Source organism: Physeter macrocephalus, chromosome 2 (genome assembly GCF_002837175.3).
Source record: "Physeter macrocephalus isolate SW-GA chromosome 2, ASM283717v5, whole genome shotgun sequence".
Lineage (NCBI taxonomy): Eukaryota > Metazoa > Chordata > Mammalia > Artiodactyla > Physeteridae > Physeter > Physeter macrocephalus.
The window spans coordinates 108,731,192-108,753,139 of record NC_041215.1 but is presented as its reverse complement, the minus strand read 5'-3'; the positions used below and the strand labels follow the sequence as shown (position 1 = coordinate 108,753,139).

The 21,948-nt window shown below is 36.5% G+C and overlaps 1 protein-coding gene across 12 annotated transcripts in view; it reads right to left on the bottom strand.

Moving 5' to 3' along the window:
- PARD3B (par-3 family cell polarity regulator beta) overlaps positions 1-21,948 on the bottom strand; it is a 1,107,844-nt gene that overhangs the window by 439,327 nt on the left and 646,569 nt on the right. For all 12 annotated transcript variants that reach the window (XM_055089625.1, XM_055089621.1, XM_055089624.1 and 9 more), the window contains exon 15: positions 16,502-16,617. In XM_055089625.1, the coding sequence (XP_054945600.1) occupies positions 16,502-16,617 (116 nt within the window). The remainder of the gene's footprint in view (positions 1-16,501; positions 16,618-21,948) is intronic.

Sequence of the window (21,948 nt, the reverse complement as noted above, 5' to 3'; positions counted from 1 at the left end):
AGCCAAAAATAAATAAACAAACAAATGTGGGGTTAAAAAACAAAAATACAACAAGCATGTGTTGTAAGGCTGGTGCATATATTTTTCAACATTTTCCAATATTTGCCAATATAATACCTTAATTTCCTTATTGCTTGTGAGGCTGAATATATTTAATATATATTGGCTTATTAAATTTCTCTTTGCTTTTGTGAATTGTCTGATCATATATATTTCTAATTTTATAATGAAATGTTTTCTAATTACTACCAAGAGCTCTTCCTATATTAGAGATGTTAATCCTTTGTCATGTATTTTATAATTATTCCTTTATTCTCTTGAACACAGAACATGAGGATAATAGGGAGTGATTATTAAGTGTCTCTTAAACAGGGTCTCAATCTTATTTTAAGAAGGCTGGAGTTTCCAAATTAATTTTTCAGGATGTTGCTGGATTAAAAAAGAACAATGTGGGCTTCCCTGATGGCTCAGTGGTTGAGAGTCCGCCTGCCGATGCAGGGGACACGGGTTCGTGGCCCGGTCCGCGAAGATCCCACATGCCGTGGAGCGGCTGGGCCCGTGAGCCATGGCCGCTGAGCCTGCGCGTCCGGAGCCTGTGCTCCACAACGGGAGAGGCCACAACAGTGAGAGGCCCGCGTACCGCAAAAAAAAAGAACAATGTAATCCAAAATGAACTCATGGATCCATCCTTAGTTTCACATATACTACCCATAGTAAATCTCTTCTCCAACTTAAGAAAAAAAATTTTCTCTTTCCACTCAAATAACCTTCTCTACATTTCTCTTAATACTAGCATTTTATTTTCAAAATGAACCTTCTAAAACAGGCTTAGAAAAGTACACGGTAATGATATATTGAACGCCTGTTTAAGATTATTGCCTTCTTTCACAAGTATAGTATTCCCAGTCCATTAATGATGAAGCATATCATCCGTTTTTCCAGTGGGGCAGACAATTAGACTGAGCTACCTTAAGAAATTCTTGCCCTTAATGACTTTGTGACCACATTTTCAATATAACAACATCTCTAAATTATGGCTTGTAAAAAACTATTTTACAAGTTTTACAAAAATAGTTTACTATTTTACAAAAACATTTTTTACTTGGATACAGATTTAGATATCTAAGGGGTTAGTTAATTTCGCCGATTTAAGTGTTAACTAATACATCTATGCTGGATACTGTCTTAAGTCAGGTTACGTGATTATGGGGCCTTTTAAGGCTCCTCAGTTGCCTTAGCATATGAGGCTGTAGAAGACTGTACTTGTATTAATAAATTCTTTGATTAAACCTAAATACAAAAACTGCTTTGTAGATAAAAATGGGCGTAAATTACGGAGCTGTAATGAGTGAGCCTGTACCAAGTGCTTAAACTATGTAGAATATTTCCAATTTAGTCTAAGTTAATCATGTTCTTTGATTCAGAAATTTTTGGAATTATTTTGGGGTATTTGTCACGATGACTAATACTATATGACCCAAGGTGAGCAATATCTCTGAATATTCAGCTTACACAACCTTCGCCACAACTCACATGCAGTCAAATTACTCTGTCCCGATGTAATTCGATTTCGTGCTGCTGCACGTAAAAGCAAGCAGTTCAGGAATATTTTGAATATAATTCCCATGGCACGAGGTTTATGCACAGACTACACCACTCTTCTGCACACAGATTTATGGAAAATGAAAAGGGGAGTCATAAATAAGCACACCGTTTTTTGGTTAGAGAAATACTTATCTTCAACTTTTTCTAATTCAACAAACAAAAGGAAAAAATTCTCATAAATTAAAATGTAAATAAAAGGATGTACTGCTTTAGATTAAAAGGAAGATAACAAAAAGAAATGATAGAAGAACACAAAGGGGAAAAAATGTCAGCGCTAGAAGACTAGGAAGGGCCACAAAACAATCTGATCTAATTAACCCTCCCTGGCAGTGCAAGGGAATTCACATGATCTAAATCAATTATGTCAAGTGATTGTCTAATTTATTCATAGATTCCTCCAATTAGGAAATAAAGCACACGGCCCTTTTCTTCAAGTTTTAAACAACTGCTTTCACTCTTTTCTATGTAATGGAATTAAAGCCCTTGGCCTTCTGTATTTTCTGCATTTGACTCTTTCCTTAAAGCTGTTCATTATTATGAACCTTCTCCAAACACTTTCAAATGAACAAAACTAGTTTGGGTAAGTGAAAGTGAATGTAGACTGCTATATTCCACACCCTCCTAAAATGTTTTTATCCCTATTCTATTTTGCTACCCAAATCAAACATTTATTTGCACTTTTATTCATTTATACTTTAAGTATTCGTCTGCACTTTTATTCATCCATTCATTCGATATTTTGATGTAGAAAAGGTGAACCTTTCTACTTAGTAAGATCAGTCAAATCAATCACGGAGATCAATGGGTTTCTGAGATTGCAGCCAGACTGCTCTAATGCTATCCATCCACATCATCCATCTTGGATTTACTTGACACCTACACGTTCTAAGTGGTGAGGAGGAAGCCAAAGACTTATAAGGTATGACCCTGTAAAGGCTTGTAATCTGATTAGAGTGGGCAAAAATTCTCACTCAGTAGGTACCCAAACGAGTATGCAATTCAGTGCTAAAATTCAGGATACCAAAAGAAATTGCTTTAAGAATTCAGAGAAAGAGCTGGAAAAAAAATGACAGCTCCCTGGAGCAGGCAAGACTTGAGTGGGTCCTGAATGAAAGTTAAAATTTAAATAGGAAAGAAGAGAAGGTGACGGTCTTCTATTTTTACAGTTGAGACTGGGAAATTAATAAGCCTCACTTGCAACAGAAAGGTACAATGGTTTAGAGCCTAGGCATCAAAGTTTAATGTGCCTGAGTTCAAATCCTGGCTCCATCGCTTCCTAGCTACGACACCTTACAGAAATCGATCACTTTAAGCCCTGTTCCACTCATCTGTAAAATGGCAATAGAACTGCTGTGCAAAAAGCCACGCTTGGCATAGAGCAAGTGCTCAGAACAACATTAGCTACCACCACTACCATCACAGATACTACTGCTTTCTCTCTTTTTCCTCTTCATATTCTAGATTAATAGGTGTCATCACTGCCCTGAATATTGGGCTGAGGAGTTTGATCTTTTTAGCAGGAGTAAAGGAAAGTCAGCGGCTTCTAGCCATTGGACAGACAGTCATCCAGCAATGTAGGAGAGGTTATTTTACCATACATGTGCTATTCTTTCGGAGGCACATTGCACGCAGTCAGCCACATTCTGTCATCATAATCCATTATTAATTCATGCTTAGTTACAGCCTTGTTCTTTCATGCTGCTCTGCAGTTAATTCCTGCATACTTAGCGACCGTAGATACTTCCCTACCCTGGAGATTCTCTCCCAGATTGCATCCCGCTGCACAGCATTGCTCACATGTCCCAGCTTGCTGGCAATCCTTTCTTTCCTCACTCTACTCTGGCTCTTGCACATCACCTTTCAACTTCACAAACACATCTTCTCTGCCAAGGGCATTCCTCAGAGCTCTAGTCCTGTGAGATGGTCTGTACTCAAGGTTTCTGTGATCAAATGAGTTTGGGAGATGGTGCACATTATTGTATCTTGAAGATCTGTGGGGACTCTTAAATGCCCAGCAATGTGCATAGAACACATTAAAGGTTGTGAACAATCTTGTATTTAAGAAGACTGTTTAACTCAGAAATTTCCAAACTTGCTTGACCGTTCTTTACTCTATCATTCAAGTTACTACTAAGACATTCGAACAATTCAGTTTCAATTTTATGTTCACCTATTTTTATATTAATGAACACATTCTTTAATCTTCGATAAGGCTTCATTACTAGTCCATAGTTAGAGGACTTTGCCACTTATGACTTTCCTCTAGAGGGGAAAAAAAAACAAAGGAGAAAGCACTAAGATTATTCACCTGCAATCTACTGATTTATTAAGGATAGAAATAGGAAATCTCTGACATAACTCAGTTTTCACTCAATTTGGGTGCTAAGCATTTTTTTCCAAATTTAGAAAATGGCTAAATGTTTTCCAATAACTCGATACACTCTTGTTTTCCTTTAAAGACTTTTTAGTTGCAACCTCTGCAGGTCTCACATTCTTTCAGGACAATCCTGATGTGCTTGGGGATTATGTCAGTTAGTTCCTGGATCAGCAGAGGGTAGATTTTAGCTATTCCCAGCTCGCTTGAAACCATCACTCATGATTAGTCAATTTCCAACTTGATCTCTATTGCAATTTTTGCTTTAATTTTAATAACATCATCTGACAGAGTTCCTAGTAACCTTTTCTTATGAACACTAGAAACCAAGTGGGGATTGAAACATTAGCCTTTCCAGTCATGTTCCTTCTCTCCACAATATGTGGAAGTTTATGTTTGTTATGCTGAATATCTTTCTGGTGTCTTTATTCACTTATTATTACTGTTCATGAGACTATTTCCACTAAGGGTAACCTACAGAAATAAGATAGTCTGTTGTCACTGATAATTCTCAATTATTTAGAACAGTGTGTGGCACAGAGGAAGCACTCAATAAATATTTGTTGAAGGAAAGAAAAGAGATGGATGGGTCAATTTTACATGGGGCTGAAATTATGTTTTCAAGTGTTGGACAACTTTTCCGTCTTATAGAGTAGGTGTTTCTGGCGACACCAGCCCTTGTACTAATGTGCTCTAAATCAGCCAAAGCCACTGGATACACGGTAGAGTAGTTTTAGTGTTCCAGTGAAGAAGCAAAAAGAAATTATTTTAGTAAGATTAACTGATTTACCCTAGAAGTTTTTCTCATAAATAAGTCCAAGTTCTGACTCTGTTTCTGATTCATATTTAACTAGACATTTTCTAATCATTTAATGAAAGATACAGATGTAGTAATTAATACATACTTTGAAGGAAGAAAGATACTTAGTTTTAGGAAAGTAAAAGCAAAATCTCTATTTTCCCCCATGAGCAAGAGTTGAGATTTGACCTTTAATGAAGATTAACATTTTACTTACAAAAAGTGCTATTTAATTTAGAAATTTTCAGGCTTACAGAGGAAATGCTCAGATGATTCAAAATAGAAAATATACAATAAATAAATATATAAAAAATGTTTAGCCACAGCAATAATTTTAAAAGTAAAATGAAAATATTCCTGTTGGGCTTCCCTGGTGGCGCAGCGGTTGAGAGTCCGCTTGCCGATGCAGGGGATACCTGTTAAGCCTACAAAATTGGCAAAAACGAAAAAAACGATGACACTCAGATTCTTCCATATACTACTGGGAAGAGTGTAATTTCCTTTCTGGAGGGCAGATGGTCATATATATCAAAAAAGCCTTAAATCTTTATATAACATTTGGTCAAAGAATGATACATACCGAAATTCATAATTATGATTTTTTACAAAGGTTTATGTACTAGTAGGGTCAATCCACTGCTATTTCTAAGAGCAAAAAATTGGAAACAACTTTTACAGCCAAATGATATAATATTAAGCAAATAAATCAGGCTATATTTATTCAAGAGCAAGCTTTACAATTAGAAGACAGTATTATAGAAACAAAGAAACAGAGAATAATATTTAAGCTAGATTACTCTTAAAGGCCCCAAATTTAAAAGCATATGTTCAGTAGAATCACTTTGGGGAAAAATTAGAATATAAAAATATGAATATGTATATATGAGAATAGAAATACATAAGACCAAAGAAGTTTTGCTTTTTAAAGAACAAACTGCAACTTCTGCACTTAAAAATGAGATAGTTGGGCTTCCCTGGTGGCGCAGCGGTTGAGAGTCCTCCTGCCGATGCGGGGGACGTGGGTTCGTGCCCTGGTCCGGGAGGATCCCACATGCCGCGGAGCGGCTGGGCCCGTGAGCCATGGCCGCTGAGCCTGCGCGTCCGGAGCCTGTGCTCCGCAACGGGAGAGGCCACTACAGTGAGAGGCCCACGTACCACAAAAAAAAAAAAAAAAAAAAAAAAGAGATAGTTGTACCTTCCTACAGTAGTTTTAATCTCTGCATAAAGTATTGCCAGTAACAAATATTTATCATTCTGAATAGCATTTGGAAGAGACAACTATAAAACTGTCAAACTTCATTAACATGTATTTATTATAGTATATATTTTATATGCTATTTTATTATACTATATTTAATTATATATTTATATATAGTATTTTCAGCTAATGGAACTCTCGCTTCAAAACAAGTAAAACGGTTCATATTTGCAAGGAGAATTTAAGTATTTTGTTTAGCTTTGAAAAGCTTCCTTAGCTTCATATTTTATGAAGATGTTCTTAGTACAAAAGTTTTATTAAAAAGGAACATAGAATTTCATTTAAATATGAACAGTGGTTTAGAAAACAAAGGCAAGTGGGAAAGAAAGTTCATATTTGGCCTTATTTAAAATGGTTAGTATCAGAGATGTAGAGCCTCAACTGAGGTGCAAAAATATTCAATATAAAGAAGAAAGCACTTCATTTACTAATCCAAGTTTTAAGAGGGGCCCGGAATATGTACTGACATGTTCCAAAGTTCTAAAGGATGAGGCAGATTCTCCATTGATCAGGATTTCCCATCGGAGCACAAATCATGCTCTAAATATACAGAAGCTAATTTAAGAAAAATTGGCATGGGTTTGTCATTAGCATAATGTCATTGGTTAAGGTTCAATTATAAACATTTCCAAATGTTATAGTTTTCTTTATATTTCTTGTGGGAAAACAGACTTGGGTTTCTCTTCCTGACACTAAATTTTTACTTTATCTACGTATGCCACTAAACAATACCCCAGTTTAAGGAAACCTAATCTTTGTGAAAAACCATGGCAACATTTGAGACCATGTGTGACTCCATGATTGAATTAAGAATCTACATACGAAATCCACAGCAACCTTTTCTGCAGTATTTCACAACATTGACTTGAGGATAATTTACTATACCGGCAGCTCAAGTCAGCCACCAAGTACAAAAATACGTGTACGATATGAAGAGGCTCACCTCTGATACCACTACTGACATTACCCTCTCCACAACTGCTGCTATGACTAATAACATCATTGAACTTCTTATGTTCTAGGCACTAGGTTAAGTGTTTTTATGTAAGAAGGATGGTCCTTGCTTTAAAGATTTTTTTTTTGTTCCTGATGGGGCATATGAGAGAGTTGTGCCTCTTAGTCATTCATGCAACAAATGGTGAATGAGAGCAACTGTGTTTAAGGTATTTACCAGCACTTATTCATGGGAGAGGGCATGAGAGTGGGATGGAAGGTGCCACAACTTTCAGAGAAGCCCACAACACACAAAGTATTGAATAGCATAAATGTACAATTTCTACACAAAAGGCATCCTTTTCTACCTAATAGTAATAATGAACACAAAGTCAAATTAGTCTTGAAAATGAACTTCTTGAAAATATATTCCTTAGGGACTGTAAATTTAAAAAGAAAGAAAAAAGAATATATATGGAAAAAAATTTGAAAAAGAATATATATATGTGTAAAACTGAATCACTCTGCTGTAGACTTGAAACTAACCCAACACTGTAAATCAACTACGCTTCAATTAAAAAAAAGGATACCTATGGAATTACAGGGCGAGAAACAGGTCCTTTACAGAGAGAAGCATTTATGTACCTTTGCTTCCAACCCCAATAGTTACTCCAATTAATTTTAAACAGAATCTGCGTTATTCTGCTATATTCAATATAATGATCTTGTTATATTAAAGGTATAGAGAAGTGATCCATATCACTATAATTTAGTTAACAGTAATACTAGTCCTTAATTTATTTTCATTTTTAAATGTGCAATTGTCTAACATTTAATTATATGTTTTAGTTAATGCAAATGTTGCTTTTTCTTAATGTTTTGAAAGAGGCCTGGCTTTGGATGTGTGAAGTCAGTTATTCTAAGTTTTCCTGGTTTCTCTTTTTGCACCAGAGAAGAATTCAGCCTGAGTTCTGATATGTAATTTCTCTAAACTCATTGAACCTGTTTTCATCTAGTCACCCTACTTCAGTTATAACCTGTGTGGTTACTTTAACTATTTAAACATCTTAAGGTACACTAAAAAATTACAAAAAAACAAACTGTACCTTTTATCTAAAGACAAAAAATGCACAGTGTCTCCTTTTCCATTTTTCTGATGAATTTTGCTTCTCTTCTCAGTCTTCATGAGTTGTTTCAATTTATATATCTATTCTTTCCTTGCACACAAAATATGCCACACACCAGAATTAATTTTCCATCCTTATTAACTTCCTAGATTTCAAAGCTTGTAAACTTGATGTATCTTCTGATCTGGCTATCATCGCTTGATATATTTGGGGTGCAGCTTCGATTTTAAACAGATTTGAGGTTTTCAATATTAGTCATGAAAATATCTAAGGAGAGCTCTCATATGTCTTTTTCTTTTTTAAAAAATATTTATTTATTTATTTTTGGCTGAGTTGGGTCTTTGTTGCTGCGTGCAGGCTTTCTCTAGTTGCAGCAAGCGGAGGCTACTCTTAGTTGCGGTGCGTAGGCTTCTCATTGCGGTGCCTTCTCTTGTTGCGGAGCACGGGCTCTAGGTGTGCGGGCTTCAGTAGTTGTGGCACATGGGCTCAGCAGTCGTGGCTCGCAGGCTCTAGAGCACAGGCTCAGTAGTTGTGGCGCATGGGCTTAGTTGCTCCGCGGCATGTGGGATCTTCCCGGACCAGGGCTCAAACCCATCTCCCCTGCATTGGCAGGCGGATTCTTAACCACTGTGCAACCAAGGAAGCCCTCTCATATGTCTCTTAAGTCACCTCTCTTCCAGGCAAGATATCTTTATTTCTTTCCACTGTTTTTCATCAGACATGGTTTCAAGGCCTCTCACCAATATCTGGATGCATCTACTCTGTTCTTGTCTTTATTAAAATACTATAGCCAGAATTAAATACAGCATTCTATCTAGGTGGGTTATGGCCAGGCCAGGGTATAGTGGAACTGCGGTCTTCCTTAATCTGGTAACATGGAACTAGCTTTGGGGGTGGCCATGTCAAGCAAGAGCTAAAAAACAGGGACACCTTCAGTAACTGTTGTTATCCCAGGTCTCCTAAACTCTACACTCGTACAATTGATTTCTTTTAACCTGACTTCAGGACATTGCCTTTATCTTTCACCACCCTATCTAAAATAGGCTTGCCTCTCCCCAGTCTTCATCTTTACCTGAATTTGGCTTCAGAGAAATCATCTCTATCTGAAATTTTATTATTTATTTACTGCTATGCAATTTTATCATCTATTTACCCAACGAGACTGACAATACCGTAAGAGTGGAGCCTTTATCTTATTTACCTAGGTATTGCCTGGCATAGAGAAAGAATCCAATAAATGGCTGTTCAATGAATTCATCATCATTCGATAAATTCTATCTTCTTCAATTCGGAATAAATCATTTGAATGCTAATTCTGTCAATCTATCATACTACCCAATTCTCTGAGACAACATCTATTGAAAATTTGGTAAGAACGCCTTTCATGTCTTCATCCAAGTTATATATACCCAATATTCATCAAATTCTGTTGTTTTGTTAGAATATAACAAGAGGGCCCAAGTACAGAGTCTTATAGTATACGTTATTTAATTCCTTTCAGAGTGACAATGCACCTTAATTAGCACGTTTTGGGAAAGGGCACCCTAATGCTATTACCTAGCTTAGTGCATAATTTGATAAAAGTCTCGATCAGAAAACAAATGGAAATACCTTTATTAAGATCAATGTAAACTACATTTATAATATTTCCCTGATTTATCAGTCTAGAAATCCTATCAAAAAGGAAAGCAGACACTGGTTGTTTCAGAGACCCCAGCATTGAGGTGGCTAGTGACCACTTTTTAATTTTCCTTTTCATTTGACGAAGAGAAATCCTCCGAGGATCAGCATTGAGATCACTAGTTCCACCAGTTCTTTCTGGAATTCATCATCTTTGTGAAAATTGGTAATTTGCTTCCTGTCCTCCAGCATTGTCTTCATCCAAGTTATATATACCCAATATTCATCAAATTCTGTTGTTTTGTTAGAATATAACAAGAGGGCCCAAGTACAGAGTCTTATAGTATATGTTATTTAATTCCTTTCAGAGTGACAATGCACCTTAATTAGCACGTTTTGGGAAAGGGCACCCTAATGCTATTACCTAGCTTAGTGCATAATTTGATAAAAGTCTCGATCAGAAAACAAATGGAAATACCTTTATTAAGATCAATGTAAACTACATTTATAATATTTCCCTGATTTATCAGTCTAGAAATCCTATCAAAAAGGAAAGCAGACACTGGTTGTTTCAGAGACCCCAGCATTGAGGTGGCTAGTGACCACTTTTTAATTTTCCTTTTCATTTGACGAAGAGAAATCCTCCGAGGATCAGCATTGAGATCACTAGTTCCACCAGTTCTTTCTGGAATTCATCATCTTTGTGAAAATTGGTAATTTGCTTCCTGTCCTCCAGCATGAGGACTACGCCTAATTTCTAATCATCAGGAATAGTCACTTTATAATCACAGTCCTTTTAGTGCACAGGGATGCAAAGCGTCTAGATTTCCGCTTGCTGGCAGCCATGCTTTTCCAGTGGGAACATCATTCCCTTGTGTGCATGAAGATAAAATTAACACAGGAACCGGTGGCTCTGCTTTCCACCTGACAGCTGTAACGTGCTCTAAACAATGGTCCACCACACTTTCTTTTTCGTGCTCTAAAAATAGCTTGACTAACTCTTAAAAGTTTTGCAAGCCTCATCATGTGCAGCTGCTTAACTCTTCCTACATTGATTCTTTTAGATTATTGTTACTTTTTTTCACACCCTTTGCTTCTCTCTTTCTCGTCTCTACACAGCTAAGCTTATCAATTAGTTCTTAGAGTAGCCACACTAGTGCTTCAGATGCCTCTCCCTTTTCTTCCCTCTGAGATAAGTTATCATCATCATGTCAGTACTTCTTTTTGGGGATCTTCACTCTTGAGTTTCCCTTTCTTGTTAGGGTTGTCATCTAGGTATCTGCAGCAAGCACCATTTCTCTCATTTACTACTGAATCCTCAGCATTTAATGTACTTCCTGGCACACAGTAGGTACTCAAGGAACATTTGTTTAATCAATGAGTAAATATTCTCTGTAATTCCTTCATTTTGACTTCCTAAAGCTTAGGGCATTCACCTGATTTTGTCCTTGAACTCTTCCTCATCTAATAGAGATGGTAGCTGCTTTCTTTTAGTATTACCATTAATTCTTCTTTACCAATCAGGTTGTTGTTTTTGTTTTTTTAATACGTCAAAGTTATATCTTAAATAGTGGTATTCAATTCAGCTTTCACAATATTCAGAGGTATTACTTACTGATGGACAATAAAGAAGATCCCTGGATATACATGAAAACTTATACTAAAAATGTTAAAATATTATATGGCCTTATATATTTTGATTGATAAATCAGCATCACAGTTATCAGAATATACAGTTTTATAAAAATTCTCCTGTGTATTCAGTGTTCAGGATTTTTGTCTTATTTCTGAGAATGCATATGAAGGTTCCTCACTATATAAAAAATAATTTTACAAAGAAAGTATTAGAACAGTAGAATGGGTTTAATTAACTTTTTTCATGCCCATCTTCCATTGGATACTAGAGATACCTGACTGCCCTCTGAGAGGAATGTCTGATGTGTATGAAAGGGTTATATTCAAAATTTGACCCAAATCTTTTGTTGAAATGAGAAATCAGATTTATAATTTACTTCGACTGTGAATGTCTACCAATATTTCTACCTTAATACAAATTTCAGCAAGCAACTAGCAGAAAATAAATTGCTGAATCACAGATCTTGAAAGAAAACCAATTTATCTATCGTCTTGATTTTAGGGATAGTCATTCAAGACACACACTGTTTTAAGAGACTATGAGACGTGGAATGTTAACAACCTTCATTGTCAGGAAACTTCCTAAAATTTTGTCTGAATGCCTCATGCATCACTTTAAGCTCATTTCCTCTCATTGAACAGAGGCAGGACAGCTGGTCAGCATCTTCCATCTGCACTGCCTTCAGCCTTCCTCTAACTGTGTTACACAACACCCTTCTGAAATGGGAGTAGGAGGCCAATTTGAAACAGGAGAGAAAACTCTCAGGAAAAAAAAAAATCCTGTGGGAAATAGCATTTTAAACTTAACTTTGAATGGGGCTATAGATTAGGTCAGGGAATGGGCCAAAATACTGAAGTGCTGTTCCCTGAATAATTCAGACTAATTCTTAAATAGTATTAGGGGGTCATAAAACACCAGGCCTGGATATTAAAGATGTTTGTGCTTCATCAAAAAGTCTCCGAATGTGACTCTCTGGCATGCTGCCAGCAAGGTCAGCTCTTTGGGGGAAAACCCTGTGCCAAAGGCCAAAGAGGCAGCTGTGTTATTCAGCTCCTGAGAGCTTCCAACTCAACACCCACACAAGCTCAATTATGAACAAATTAAAGGGATCCAGACTGAACATAGTAATTCTGGTAATTTAAATAAATAGAGGAAAGTCTACAATTAGTAGGAAAAGATTGATTTTCTGGAAAACCCAGAAAATGACACCCTAACCCCTTTGAATAAGCATAGTTACATCTAATTATTTAAAAATAAATTCCCTTTATTCATCATTTTAATCATTTCTGATCTGACTTAAATGTGGCCACATGCATGCCAGCAAAAGTATCCACAAATACTGAGGCAGAATAGCCTCAAAAAAATCTATAACTTTTAGATATATAGGAATTAGTGACCCTGAGTAAAATTATAATCAGAGTCTTACACCTACATTTTAGATCACATAGATAAATGTCGTTACTCATTTCTACCTTCTTCAAATGCAGAAAAAAATTTAGAGTCATTCAGAAAGAATCAAAGATCCAATACTGGGGAATCTATTAAAATAACTCACTATATGAATAGAATAAAGAACAAAATGCACATGATCATCCTGTATAGATCCTTAAAATCACTTACTAAAATTCAACATCCATTCCTGATTAAACAAAGTGAGCAAATAAAAAACTTTTCAAGAAACTCGGAACACAAAGAAACTTGTTTAAATTGATCAAAACATTTCTATCAGGAACCAAGAGCAAACATCATAAATTAATGGGCACGCCCATGGTAGAAACATTCCTCTTTAATCTTTAAATTCATTTTTGATGAGCTGATCTCAAGTTCATGTGGGAGAATAAATGCATGTGAAGGGCCAAAGTAATTTTACAAAAGAAGAAAAAACAGAGGAAGATAGCTCTATAAGTTATCAAAATACAGTGTAGTCAAATGACAATTGAAACAGGGTGATACTGGCATGGGACAGACCAACGTATCAATAGAACAGCATGTCTAGAAATCACCCTATGTATGAAAGGGAATTTAGTATTCAATGTGACTGCATTCCAAATTAATGGGGGAAGGACATAAAAGTCAGTAAATGTTATGAATAATTTGCCTATTTACATGGAGAAAAATTTTTCCACCTCATAAACCATGAATAAAACTATTGCTAAACATGGAAAAAAAACCACCAAGCCTTTAAATGTACAAGAAAATAAATGAGATAAATAAAACCAAACAGTCATGAAGGAAAAGATGGAAATATTTGACTATAAGACTAAAGCCTTTTTTATAGTAGAGGATATCATGATCAAACTAAGAAGGCAAATAATAGATTGCAAAAAGTTATTTATAACATACATAACAATATTCTAAAGATGAAAAAGAATTAACAAATGGGAACATTTTCGGCAAAGAATATGAATAAACAAATCATAGAATAAGAAATACAAATGCACCAAACCCCCTTATCCAAACCAAAAGACACAAACTCTCAATTAAGTCCAAATTTAATCAAAAGGGGAAAAGTAAATAGTAAAATCAAGATTCATTCATATAACGTAACACCATACAATTAGTATAAAGAAACACAATGTGTGACAGAGATGTTTGTACATAGACGGAATGGCAATTAGGTAGCATATTTTCTATAGGATATGCATAGCAAACTATGTTAAAATCATGTTTGTATCTCGGAAATAAAAGAAGGAGATGGGCATGAGAAGTCTTTATTTTTCACAATAAGAACTGTTTGTCTTTGGAAACATAAGTGAAAAGAAATAAATGGAACCCACTCACCTTTAAAATAATTTGAACATAATATGCAAATGAAAATACTAGCTTAGACTCAGCAGCAAAAATGAAACAAATAAAAACAAAGAAGGTACCTATGAGGCTTATTAGCCTTTGAAGAAGTTTAAAGGCTTTATAAAGGAGGAATATCCAACATAAATTATGCAATAAATAGGAGGTTTATCTTCTTCATTTTGAACCATATGAAATTGACGTTTTTCTAGGTCAAAAACAATCAAATAGCACTAATTTGCTGTTCAACCTAAATACCTCAATTTTTTTAAACTTTCTGAAGAATGGATCTTGACCCTGCTGAGAGGATTATTCCTCTAAGCATAGTCACCAACCTTTTTATCAAATATTTTAATTCCTTATGTTGGCCCAGTGCCATATATGGAAAACTAAACTACTTACAATATCTTTTTCATCTAATCAAACAGGAAAGACACTTCCAAATGTTTACCATTCTGGCATCACCTGAGCTTATTCACTGAGGAAAAAAACAACATATTTATTGAGCTCACTCAATTGTTCTGAGAATAAGGGTTCAGAATGGCCCTAGAATGTTGACCTCAGAGCCCTCTGAAAGACTGTTAGCTTTAATTTGGCTTTTCCTGGAAGGGACCAAACTTTGATAGTTTCTTACAAAATGTTTTTATAGCATATTTTACCACTTGTGCTGTATGGTGCATTTAAGCCAATGCTTTTAGTTTGATACCTGTATCCTGAAGAAAATAGCTCATGACCTTTGCCCAACTATGTAAAATTGAACAAACATTACTATTGTCATTTATGTTATAAGTATAATAAAATGCAAAGGGTGACTCTTAACTATTCATATTTTGCAAGGGCTATTTCAATCTAAACGAGAACATTTCTCAGAAACAAAATTTTCAGTAACAAAAAACGTAAACAACTACTGTTTCTGGACATGGCTTAGGTTTTGTTTTTATGGAACTGATATAATTTTCTTCTTTCTTAAAATGGATGCTATTTTTTTCTTTTGCAGAGACTTTTAAAAACCGTACTACTGGCTACTTTTTTTTTTTTTAATTAAATGAGGAAAAGAGTAATATATTTCTCACCCCAACTTAAGAGCAGTTTTTACCCATTCATCTTCTTTACAGAGAAATTGGGAAGACAGAACAGGAAATATTTATTAAGCACTCTATAAAAACAAATTGCTCCTTAAATTATTAGTAGTAATCTGTGTCACTGTCACACATTATTCCTTTGGTCAGAGGTTCACGCTTGAGAAAATACCCCTTTTTGACCAGAGCTCAAGACAGCTTCCTTATTAAGGCTTTCTGTCAGTCTCTTACTATAGGTGATTAGAGCAAATGTATCCCAGCCATCTAGTTAATTTATAGAATATAGAATCAATTTCTCTTTTTTCATCGTGACTGAACATCTTTTTGAACTCCTATAAATGAGTAACAGATAAGCACTATTTATCAGGTTGTTTCATGGAACATGCAGTCTTGATTATTCCATTTTCTTGGTGCTACTAATGAAATATGTAATATGTCTCAGAAAACAAACAAACAAACAAACAAAAAAAACATTGGCAAAGCTTGGCCTCTGAGCATTCAGGAAGCAGTGAATATTTTGCTGAGAATTTGTTTTGCACCAGCATCCTATTCCAATAGTTCTCTCTCTCTAAGGACCCATGGGAGTGCAACAATGTGCTTGGGTATCTCAGATGTCTTCCGGGATCTCACATTCCAGGGCCTGGAGAACAGAGTTTGCAGGGACCCTTGCTCTGCCCTGGCAGCCAACAGTCACTCAGAAATTCCTTGTAGGACTCAGAATCTCACTGAAGTTGTCTGGGCACGAAACAAAGGTACCTTGACTCCCTCAATCTGGCAAACCCAGGGACCCCTCTTCCCTCTGGTATTACAGGATTTGGAGATGGGCACTTAAAGAGATAGATCTTCTCCACTGCCGCCATCCCCATCCATTGCACAGAGAGATGGGAGGCCCTGTAGAAGAGGATTCATTGAGCTGCCTTATCTTCCCAGGCCTTGCAACAGGTATGTACATGAGAAACAGGAGAAAACTAGCAGAGGTGAGAGTACAAACGCAAAGGCAGGTGAGTTAAAGATGCTTATGGCATTCAGCTCCTCCAGAAGGAATACTCCTATTTTTCTGACCTATATATAAAAATGTCACTTATCTCACTTTTAAAAAGGGGTAATTACGATTAAATGTGTGAGAGGAGACAGGAAGATAGGATGACCAATATCCCCTCTTCCAAACTTCAGCAAACCCTGCCCCCTAAGGTTGGAGTTGAAGAAACAACGGCAGGACATTCAAGAAGATAGATGGGCTGAGGCTGAACAGTTGATCTGGATGTCACCTCACCCTCACTTACCAAGGTCCATGCTCTTTGAGGCTTTCAGATTCATTGATTCAGGCTGCCTGGCTGGTGTCACAGATCTAAAGTTGAGGCGCTGATCCGGAAAAAATACTGCTGAATCCACCCCAGAGCTGCAGAAAGAAGCCATACGCCATATTTAGGTTTAGAAGAAAATCTTACTTTTTATTCAGCAGTTCTCATTTTGAATACAGCCCCTCATCTCTCCCTCTGGAGCTCCCAACCAGGCATTTTCAACCACTTCGTGAACCTCAAGTTTCTTTTACGAGATATAGCAACTCTGTTTTCATGCATTTTATCATATTCTGCAATTTAAATAATATTCTCTGGCTAATATCATGTTTTCCTCTTCACTGATTTCTGCTAATTGGGATCCCACTATACAATATATAACTTTAAGTGGGTAAAGCAAACCCACAAAGCACTGGCGTTTCAAAGGATGTCACTGGATACTAGCAGAGCCTAAAGGCAAGTTAAGAGAGATCTGTGGGCTAAGAACGCCCTTCTTTTAAAAACAAGTGTAAGGGGGCTTCCCTGGTGGCGCAGTGGTTGCGCGTCCGCCTGCCGATGCAGGGGAACCGGGTTCGCGCCCGGGTCTGGGAGGATCCCACATGCCGCGGAGTGGCTGGGCCCGTGAGCCATGGCCGCTGGGCCTGCGCGTCTGGAGCCTGTGCTCCGCAACGGGAGAGGCTGCAGCAGAGGGAGGCCCGCATACAACAAAAAAAAAAACAAACAACAACAACAAAAAAAACCAAAAAACAAAAACAAGTGTAAGAGTTGTACCCTTTCTAGAAAACCATTCTGTTGAATGACTAATGGCTGCCGTAGTTTGGTTTTCTACTTTATTTAGGTCTATTTTCTAAAACTAATGTTAATGCTGAGCAAATAGTCTGCTCATCAATAATACCAACAGGAAGTAACAGGAAAAGCACAGCTGACAATTTAGACAAAAGATACATCAAAATGCCCATTATAGGCTTCCTAGTACTTGTAATCTCAAAGAATTCCATTTCTGATGAATATTTTATTTATTTTGCTTGAGGATGGAGGAGATTATATAAGGGAATTACAGGCAATGCCTCATTTCTTGATCTAGAAATAAATTATATTTATATACTTTTCATGAATTAAATTACAGCCACTTTCTCCCTTGGTACTCTCCCTTGGTACATGTATTTACAAAGTAAATATGGTAGCTCGTTTCAACACAACTTTAATCTTAAATACAGTAAAAACTCAAATCAAGTATCCTTGGTAAATCTGAAAGTACTGAGGTTGAATTTTTTTCAAACAGTTGGGATTTGACATTGTAAAAAATAAAATAACCCCAAAATTCAACTGTCATGAATGAGAATCCTTATAAAATGTACTGGGGATCTTGATTTCTTAACCAAATACACCAAAATAAGTTTAATCTTTTCTTGAAACTTATTAGTCATGTATATTTAGTATTGCCTTGTAGCAATAATAATATTGCTGAATGAATAGGCCTCTATTATTTTAACAGAGTGTAATATAGTATAATACAGCACAGCATTCAAAAGCACAGACTCCAGAGCAGGTCTGCCCATTTCTAAATCCTGGCTCTGCTCCTTATTAGCTGTGGGACTGGGCAAGTTATTGAACCTCTCTGTGCTTCCATTTTCTTATGTATAAAATGGGTATAATTACACTTTCTACCTCCTAGGGTTGGCATCAGATAAAATGAGTTACAAAGATTGCAAAGTAAGGAGAATAGTGTCTGGTGCAGAGTAAGTGCTGTAGAAACATTTAGGAAACAAACAGATAAACACATAGACCTTCTTTAGCTTCCCAAATGACTAAGTTTCTGCTTTTCAAGTTATCCAAGTTTTTTTTACAGGTTTTTTGCCTTCTCTGTTTTTGTCAGACTCTCTGTGGGCTTGTGACTAAGAGCCCTTCTCTCCTTCTGTTTAGAAGGAATGATGTTTAGGGCCCTGGGCTTGGGAGCGAGATGCTAGGGTGGGTGGCCTCAATTTATTAGTGCATAAAATGGACAGTGTATAGCACAGGGAACTACATTCAATAGCCTGTAATAAACCGTAATGGAAAAGAATTTTTTAAAATTGGACAGTAATAGAATTTACTTAAGAAAGTTATTGTAAGGATGAAATAAACTAAGATATGTTAAATACTGACAATAGTACCTAGCACACAGTAAGAGCTCAACAAAGTAAGCCATTAATCCTTTCCTTTGTTTTTTTCCTTTGTAGGTTAGCGTGGTCTTTGTATGAGGCTCTGAGGCACTCTCCAGCAAAGAAATGATACAATCTGCCCTCCGTATCCTCAGGTACGGCATTCAAGGATCACCCAAACTGGGATCAAAAATATTCAGAAAAAAAAAATTCCAGAAAGTTCCAAAAAGCAAAACTTGAATTTCTCATGCTCTGGCAACTATTTACATAGCATCCACATTGCATTAAGTGATTTGAAGTATATGGGAGGATGTTATATGCAAATACTATACCATTTTATACCACGGACTTGAGCTGCAGCTTTCGGTATCCGCGGGGGTCCTGGAACAAATTCCTCAAGGATACCGAGGGACAACTGTACATTTTTTCAGGAAAATTTCCTCAAGAAGCTTAAATCAACTGTTTAGAATTATGAAGGTTTTTCTTTTCTTTTTTTTTTTTTTTTTGGCTTCTTCTTGGTGTCTGGCTACATGCTCAATAAAGAAAGCTACTGACATAAAGCATATTAGATGTGGTATCAAGTGATAGTGGACAAATATGTCAATTGTAAACAAAAATCCTGACCTGCTGGTGCTGTTGACACTGGCTTGGCATAATAGCAATATTTTAATTGTTTTAGCCCACTTTAAAGAAGAATTCTGAGATGCCATGGTGAATATGAGCTTCCCCCTGAGCCTCGATGTTTTGGAAGCACTTGCCTTTAAATGTGTTACTTGACCTTTATTTGCACTTAGTTTTTCATTCTTTGATCTCTTGTGATGACGTGGTTTTAGTGTCAGAGAGACTCATGGCCTTCATGGAACCAGTGAATTTAAGAGCTGGAAGACCTTAAAGGTCACCTCATCTAACTCTTCATCTTGTAGATGAGACACTGAGGCCCAAAGAGGAGACCGATGTTCCAAGGTCACACAGCTGGCCAGTGCCAAAGCCAGGACCAGATTGTGGTTTCCTGAACTCTTCCCAGAGCTACAAAAGCTTTGGCTAAAATGATGGCCAGCCTGGGACACAGGTTGTTGCTGATCTTGAGCCCACAGAAATCAGACTTTTCCCTCTTACTGCAGTTTCATGCACACTCTCTTATGCAGCTTGCATTTTAGGTTAGTTTTTTGTTTCAACAGTGGTTCATATTGTGAAATAAAAGAAAATTAAAGGGTTAATCAAAATAGATGCCACATGTTATAATGAATACCTTTAGGGAGGAGGTTTAGAACCAACATGAATAATCCTCATTAAAACAGCTCACGCTGCATTTAAAGTGCTCTGCTCAAGGCAGACTATGGGAATCTACCCAACTGAGTAATGTTTTGCTTAATCCACTTTACTGTTTTATTTATTTATTTATTAGCTTGGTTTCTTTTCTTTTCTTTTCTTTTTTTTTGATGTGGACCATTTTTAAGGTCTTGATTGAATTTGTTACAATATTGCTTCTGTTTTATGTTTTGGTTTTTTGGCCATGAGGCATGTGGGATCTTAGCTCCCTGACCAGGGATTGAACCCACACCCCCTGCAATGGAAGGCAAAGTCTTAACCACTGGACTGCCAGGGAAGTCCCCATTTGACTGTTTTAGAATACTTTACCAAACCAGGCATAACGTGACAAATTAAGAATAAGAACTCAAATTTTCCCAAACTCTTGAGAAACAATTACCCCCATCCCCATTGAAAAAACAAGATGACAATGCAATAACATGATGTGGAGACACCATCAAAGATGATCAAAGAAAATAAAAAGCTGCTTTGTACATATGAATGTAACATATATTCATATATGTGTGTATATATACATAAATACATATGCATACCTGGATATGTCCATTAAATTGATCATGGTGATATGTACCTCTGTTGCCATTGTTTTGAACATGGCCAAGTGTACACTTTGAAAACCTTCAATAAAGGGACTCCTCTTGCCATGGTACAAAATGGAAACAAGGCTGATATCAGATTGGCAGATATTTAAGGAAGGAAGAAAGTGTAATATGAGACACAATGTGATTGCAGCCAATGTGAACTTCTAATGTACTTGAATAATGAGTAGAGTACTGAATTGGTTAATGTGAAAATATCTTAGATACATACATTAGACAAGTAAAACAGTTTGTAATTTTATGCTACATATTGGAAGTTTTTGGTGTGAGAGGGTGACACAATGATTAACTATAAAACATGACATATTTTAATTTTGAAGGCAGTTAGCATGTGCTCATGGCTGAATGGGCTGCAGCGGAAGCTGTAAGTTGACAGCAGGCCAAAGACGTGTCTTAGATAAAGACTGTATTTCCCCCATGAACAACCAGGGAATCTATCAAACAGAAATGATATTCAATGTCAAATTACGCTGCATAATGAATACATAAGGGTAGCATGAAACATGCCAATGTCCTGAATATAGTGACAAATCAGGAATGTGAAAGACATAGAAGACCCCCATGAATGTTCAAGGAGAACTGTCTGAAATAAAAAGGCAGGGGAAGGTTTTGAGGGGCATGTCTGAAGTCTCAGGTGGCCATGGATCAGCTTCAATGATTGGCTACTCTGAATGAGAGTAGATGCAGGTCACATGTATGAAAGAAAGAGAGACAGAAAGAGCAGAACTGAGAGAGAACCAAGAGGGAGGGAAAATATGAACATGTAGGGAATAACCAAATGTTGTCTGAACAGCTAATCAAATTCAGTATATTCTGTGTGCTGTTGATTTGTCTTAAACTCTCCCTGAGACATCACAGTAAAAAATTTATTTCCTTTACATATATAATATGCATATAATATATATATTTATATCATATAATATATATAATGGAAATATATATAATATATAAATATTTTTAAATTTAGACACACATATTTGAAATGTTTGTCAAATAATTATTGACATAATAGTACAAATAAGTTCAGTAAGTTCCTGATTTCATTTTGGTTCAAAGTACAGGCATAAGTTTAGTTTGATCAAATTTGTTTTTCACTTCTCATGAATTAGTAGTTTTCTGTTTCACAAGACTGGTTCCATCCCTTAAAGCACTACTTTTCCCTTTCAGGGGGCTTTTAACTTTTTTTTTTTTAAGACAGGACAGCCTCCTTTGCTCAGCCCTCCTGGCTCCCTTCCAATGCTTCCTCCGCTGTAAGTTTCCAACATGCAAACCCCCACTGCTTCTGGTCACCTAGGTGGCCAGCAGTTTGCACGATGGTGCAGGTCATAGGATCCTAGGAGAGGGAGGGGGTGGGGAGGGGGAA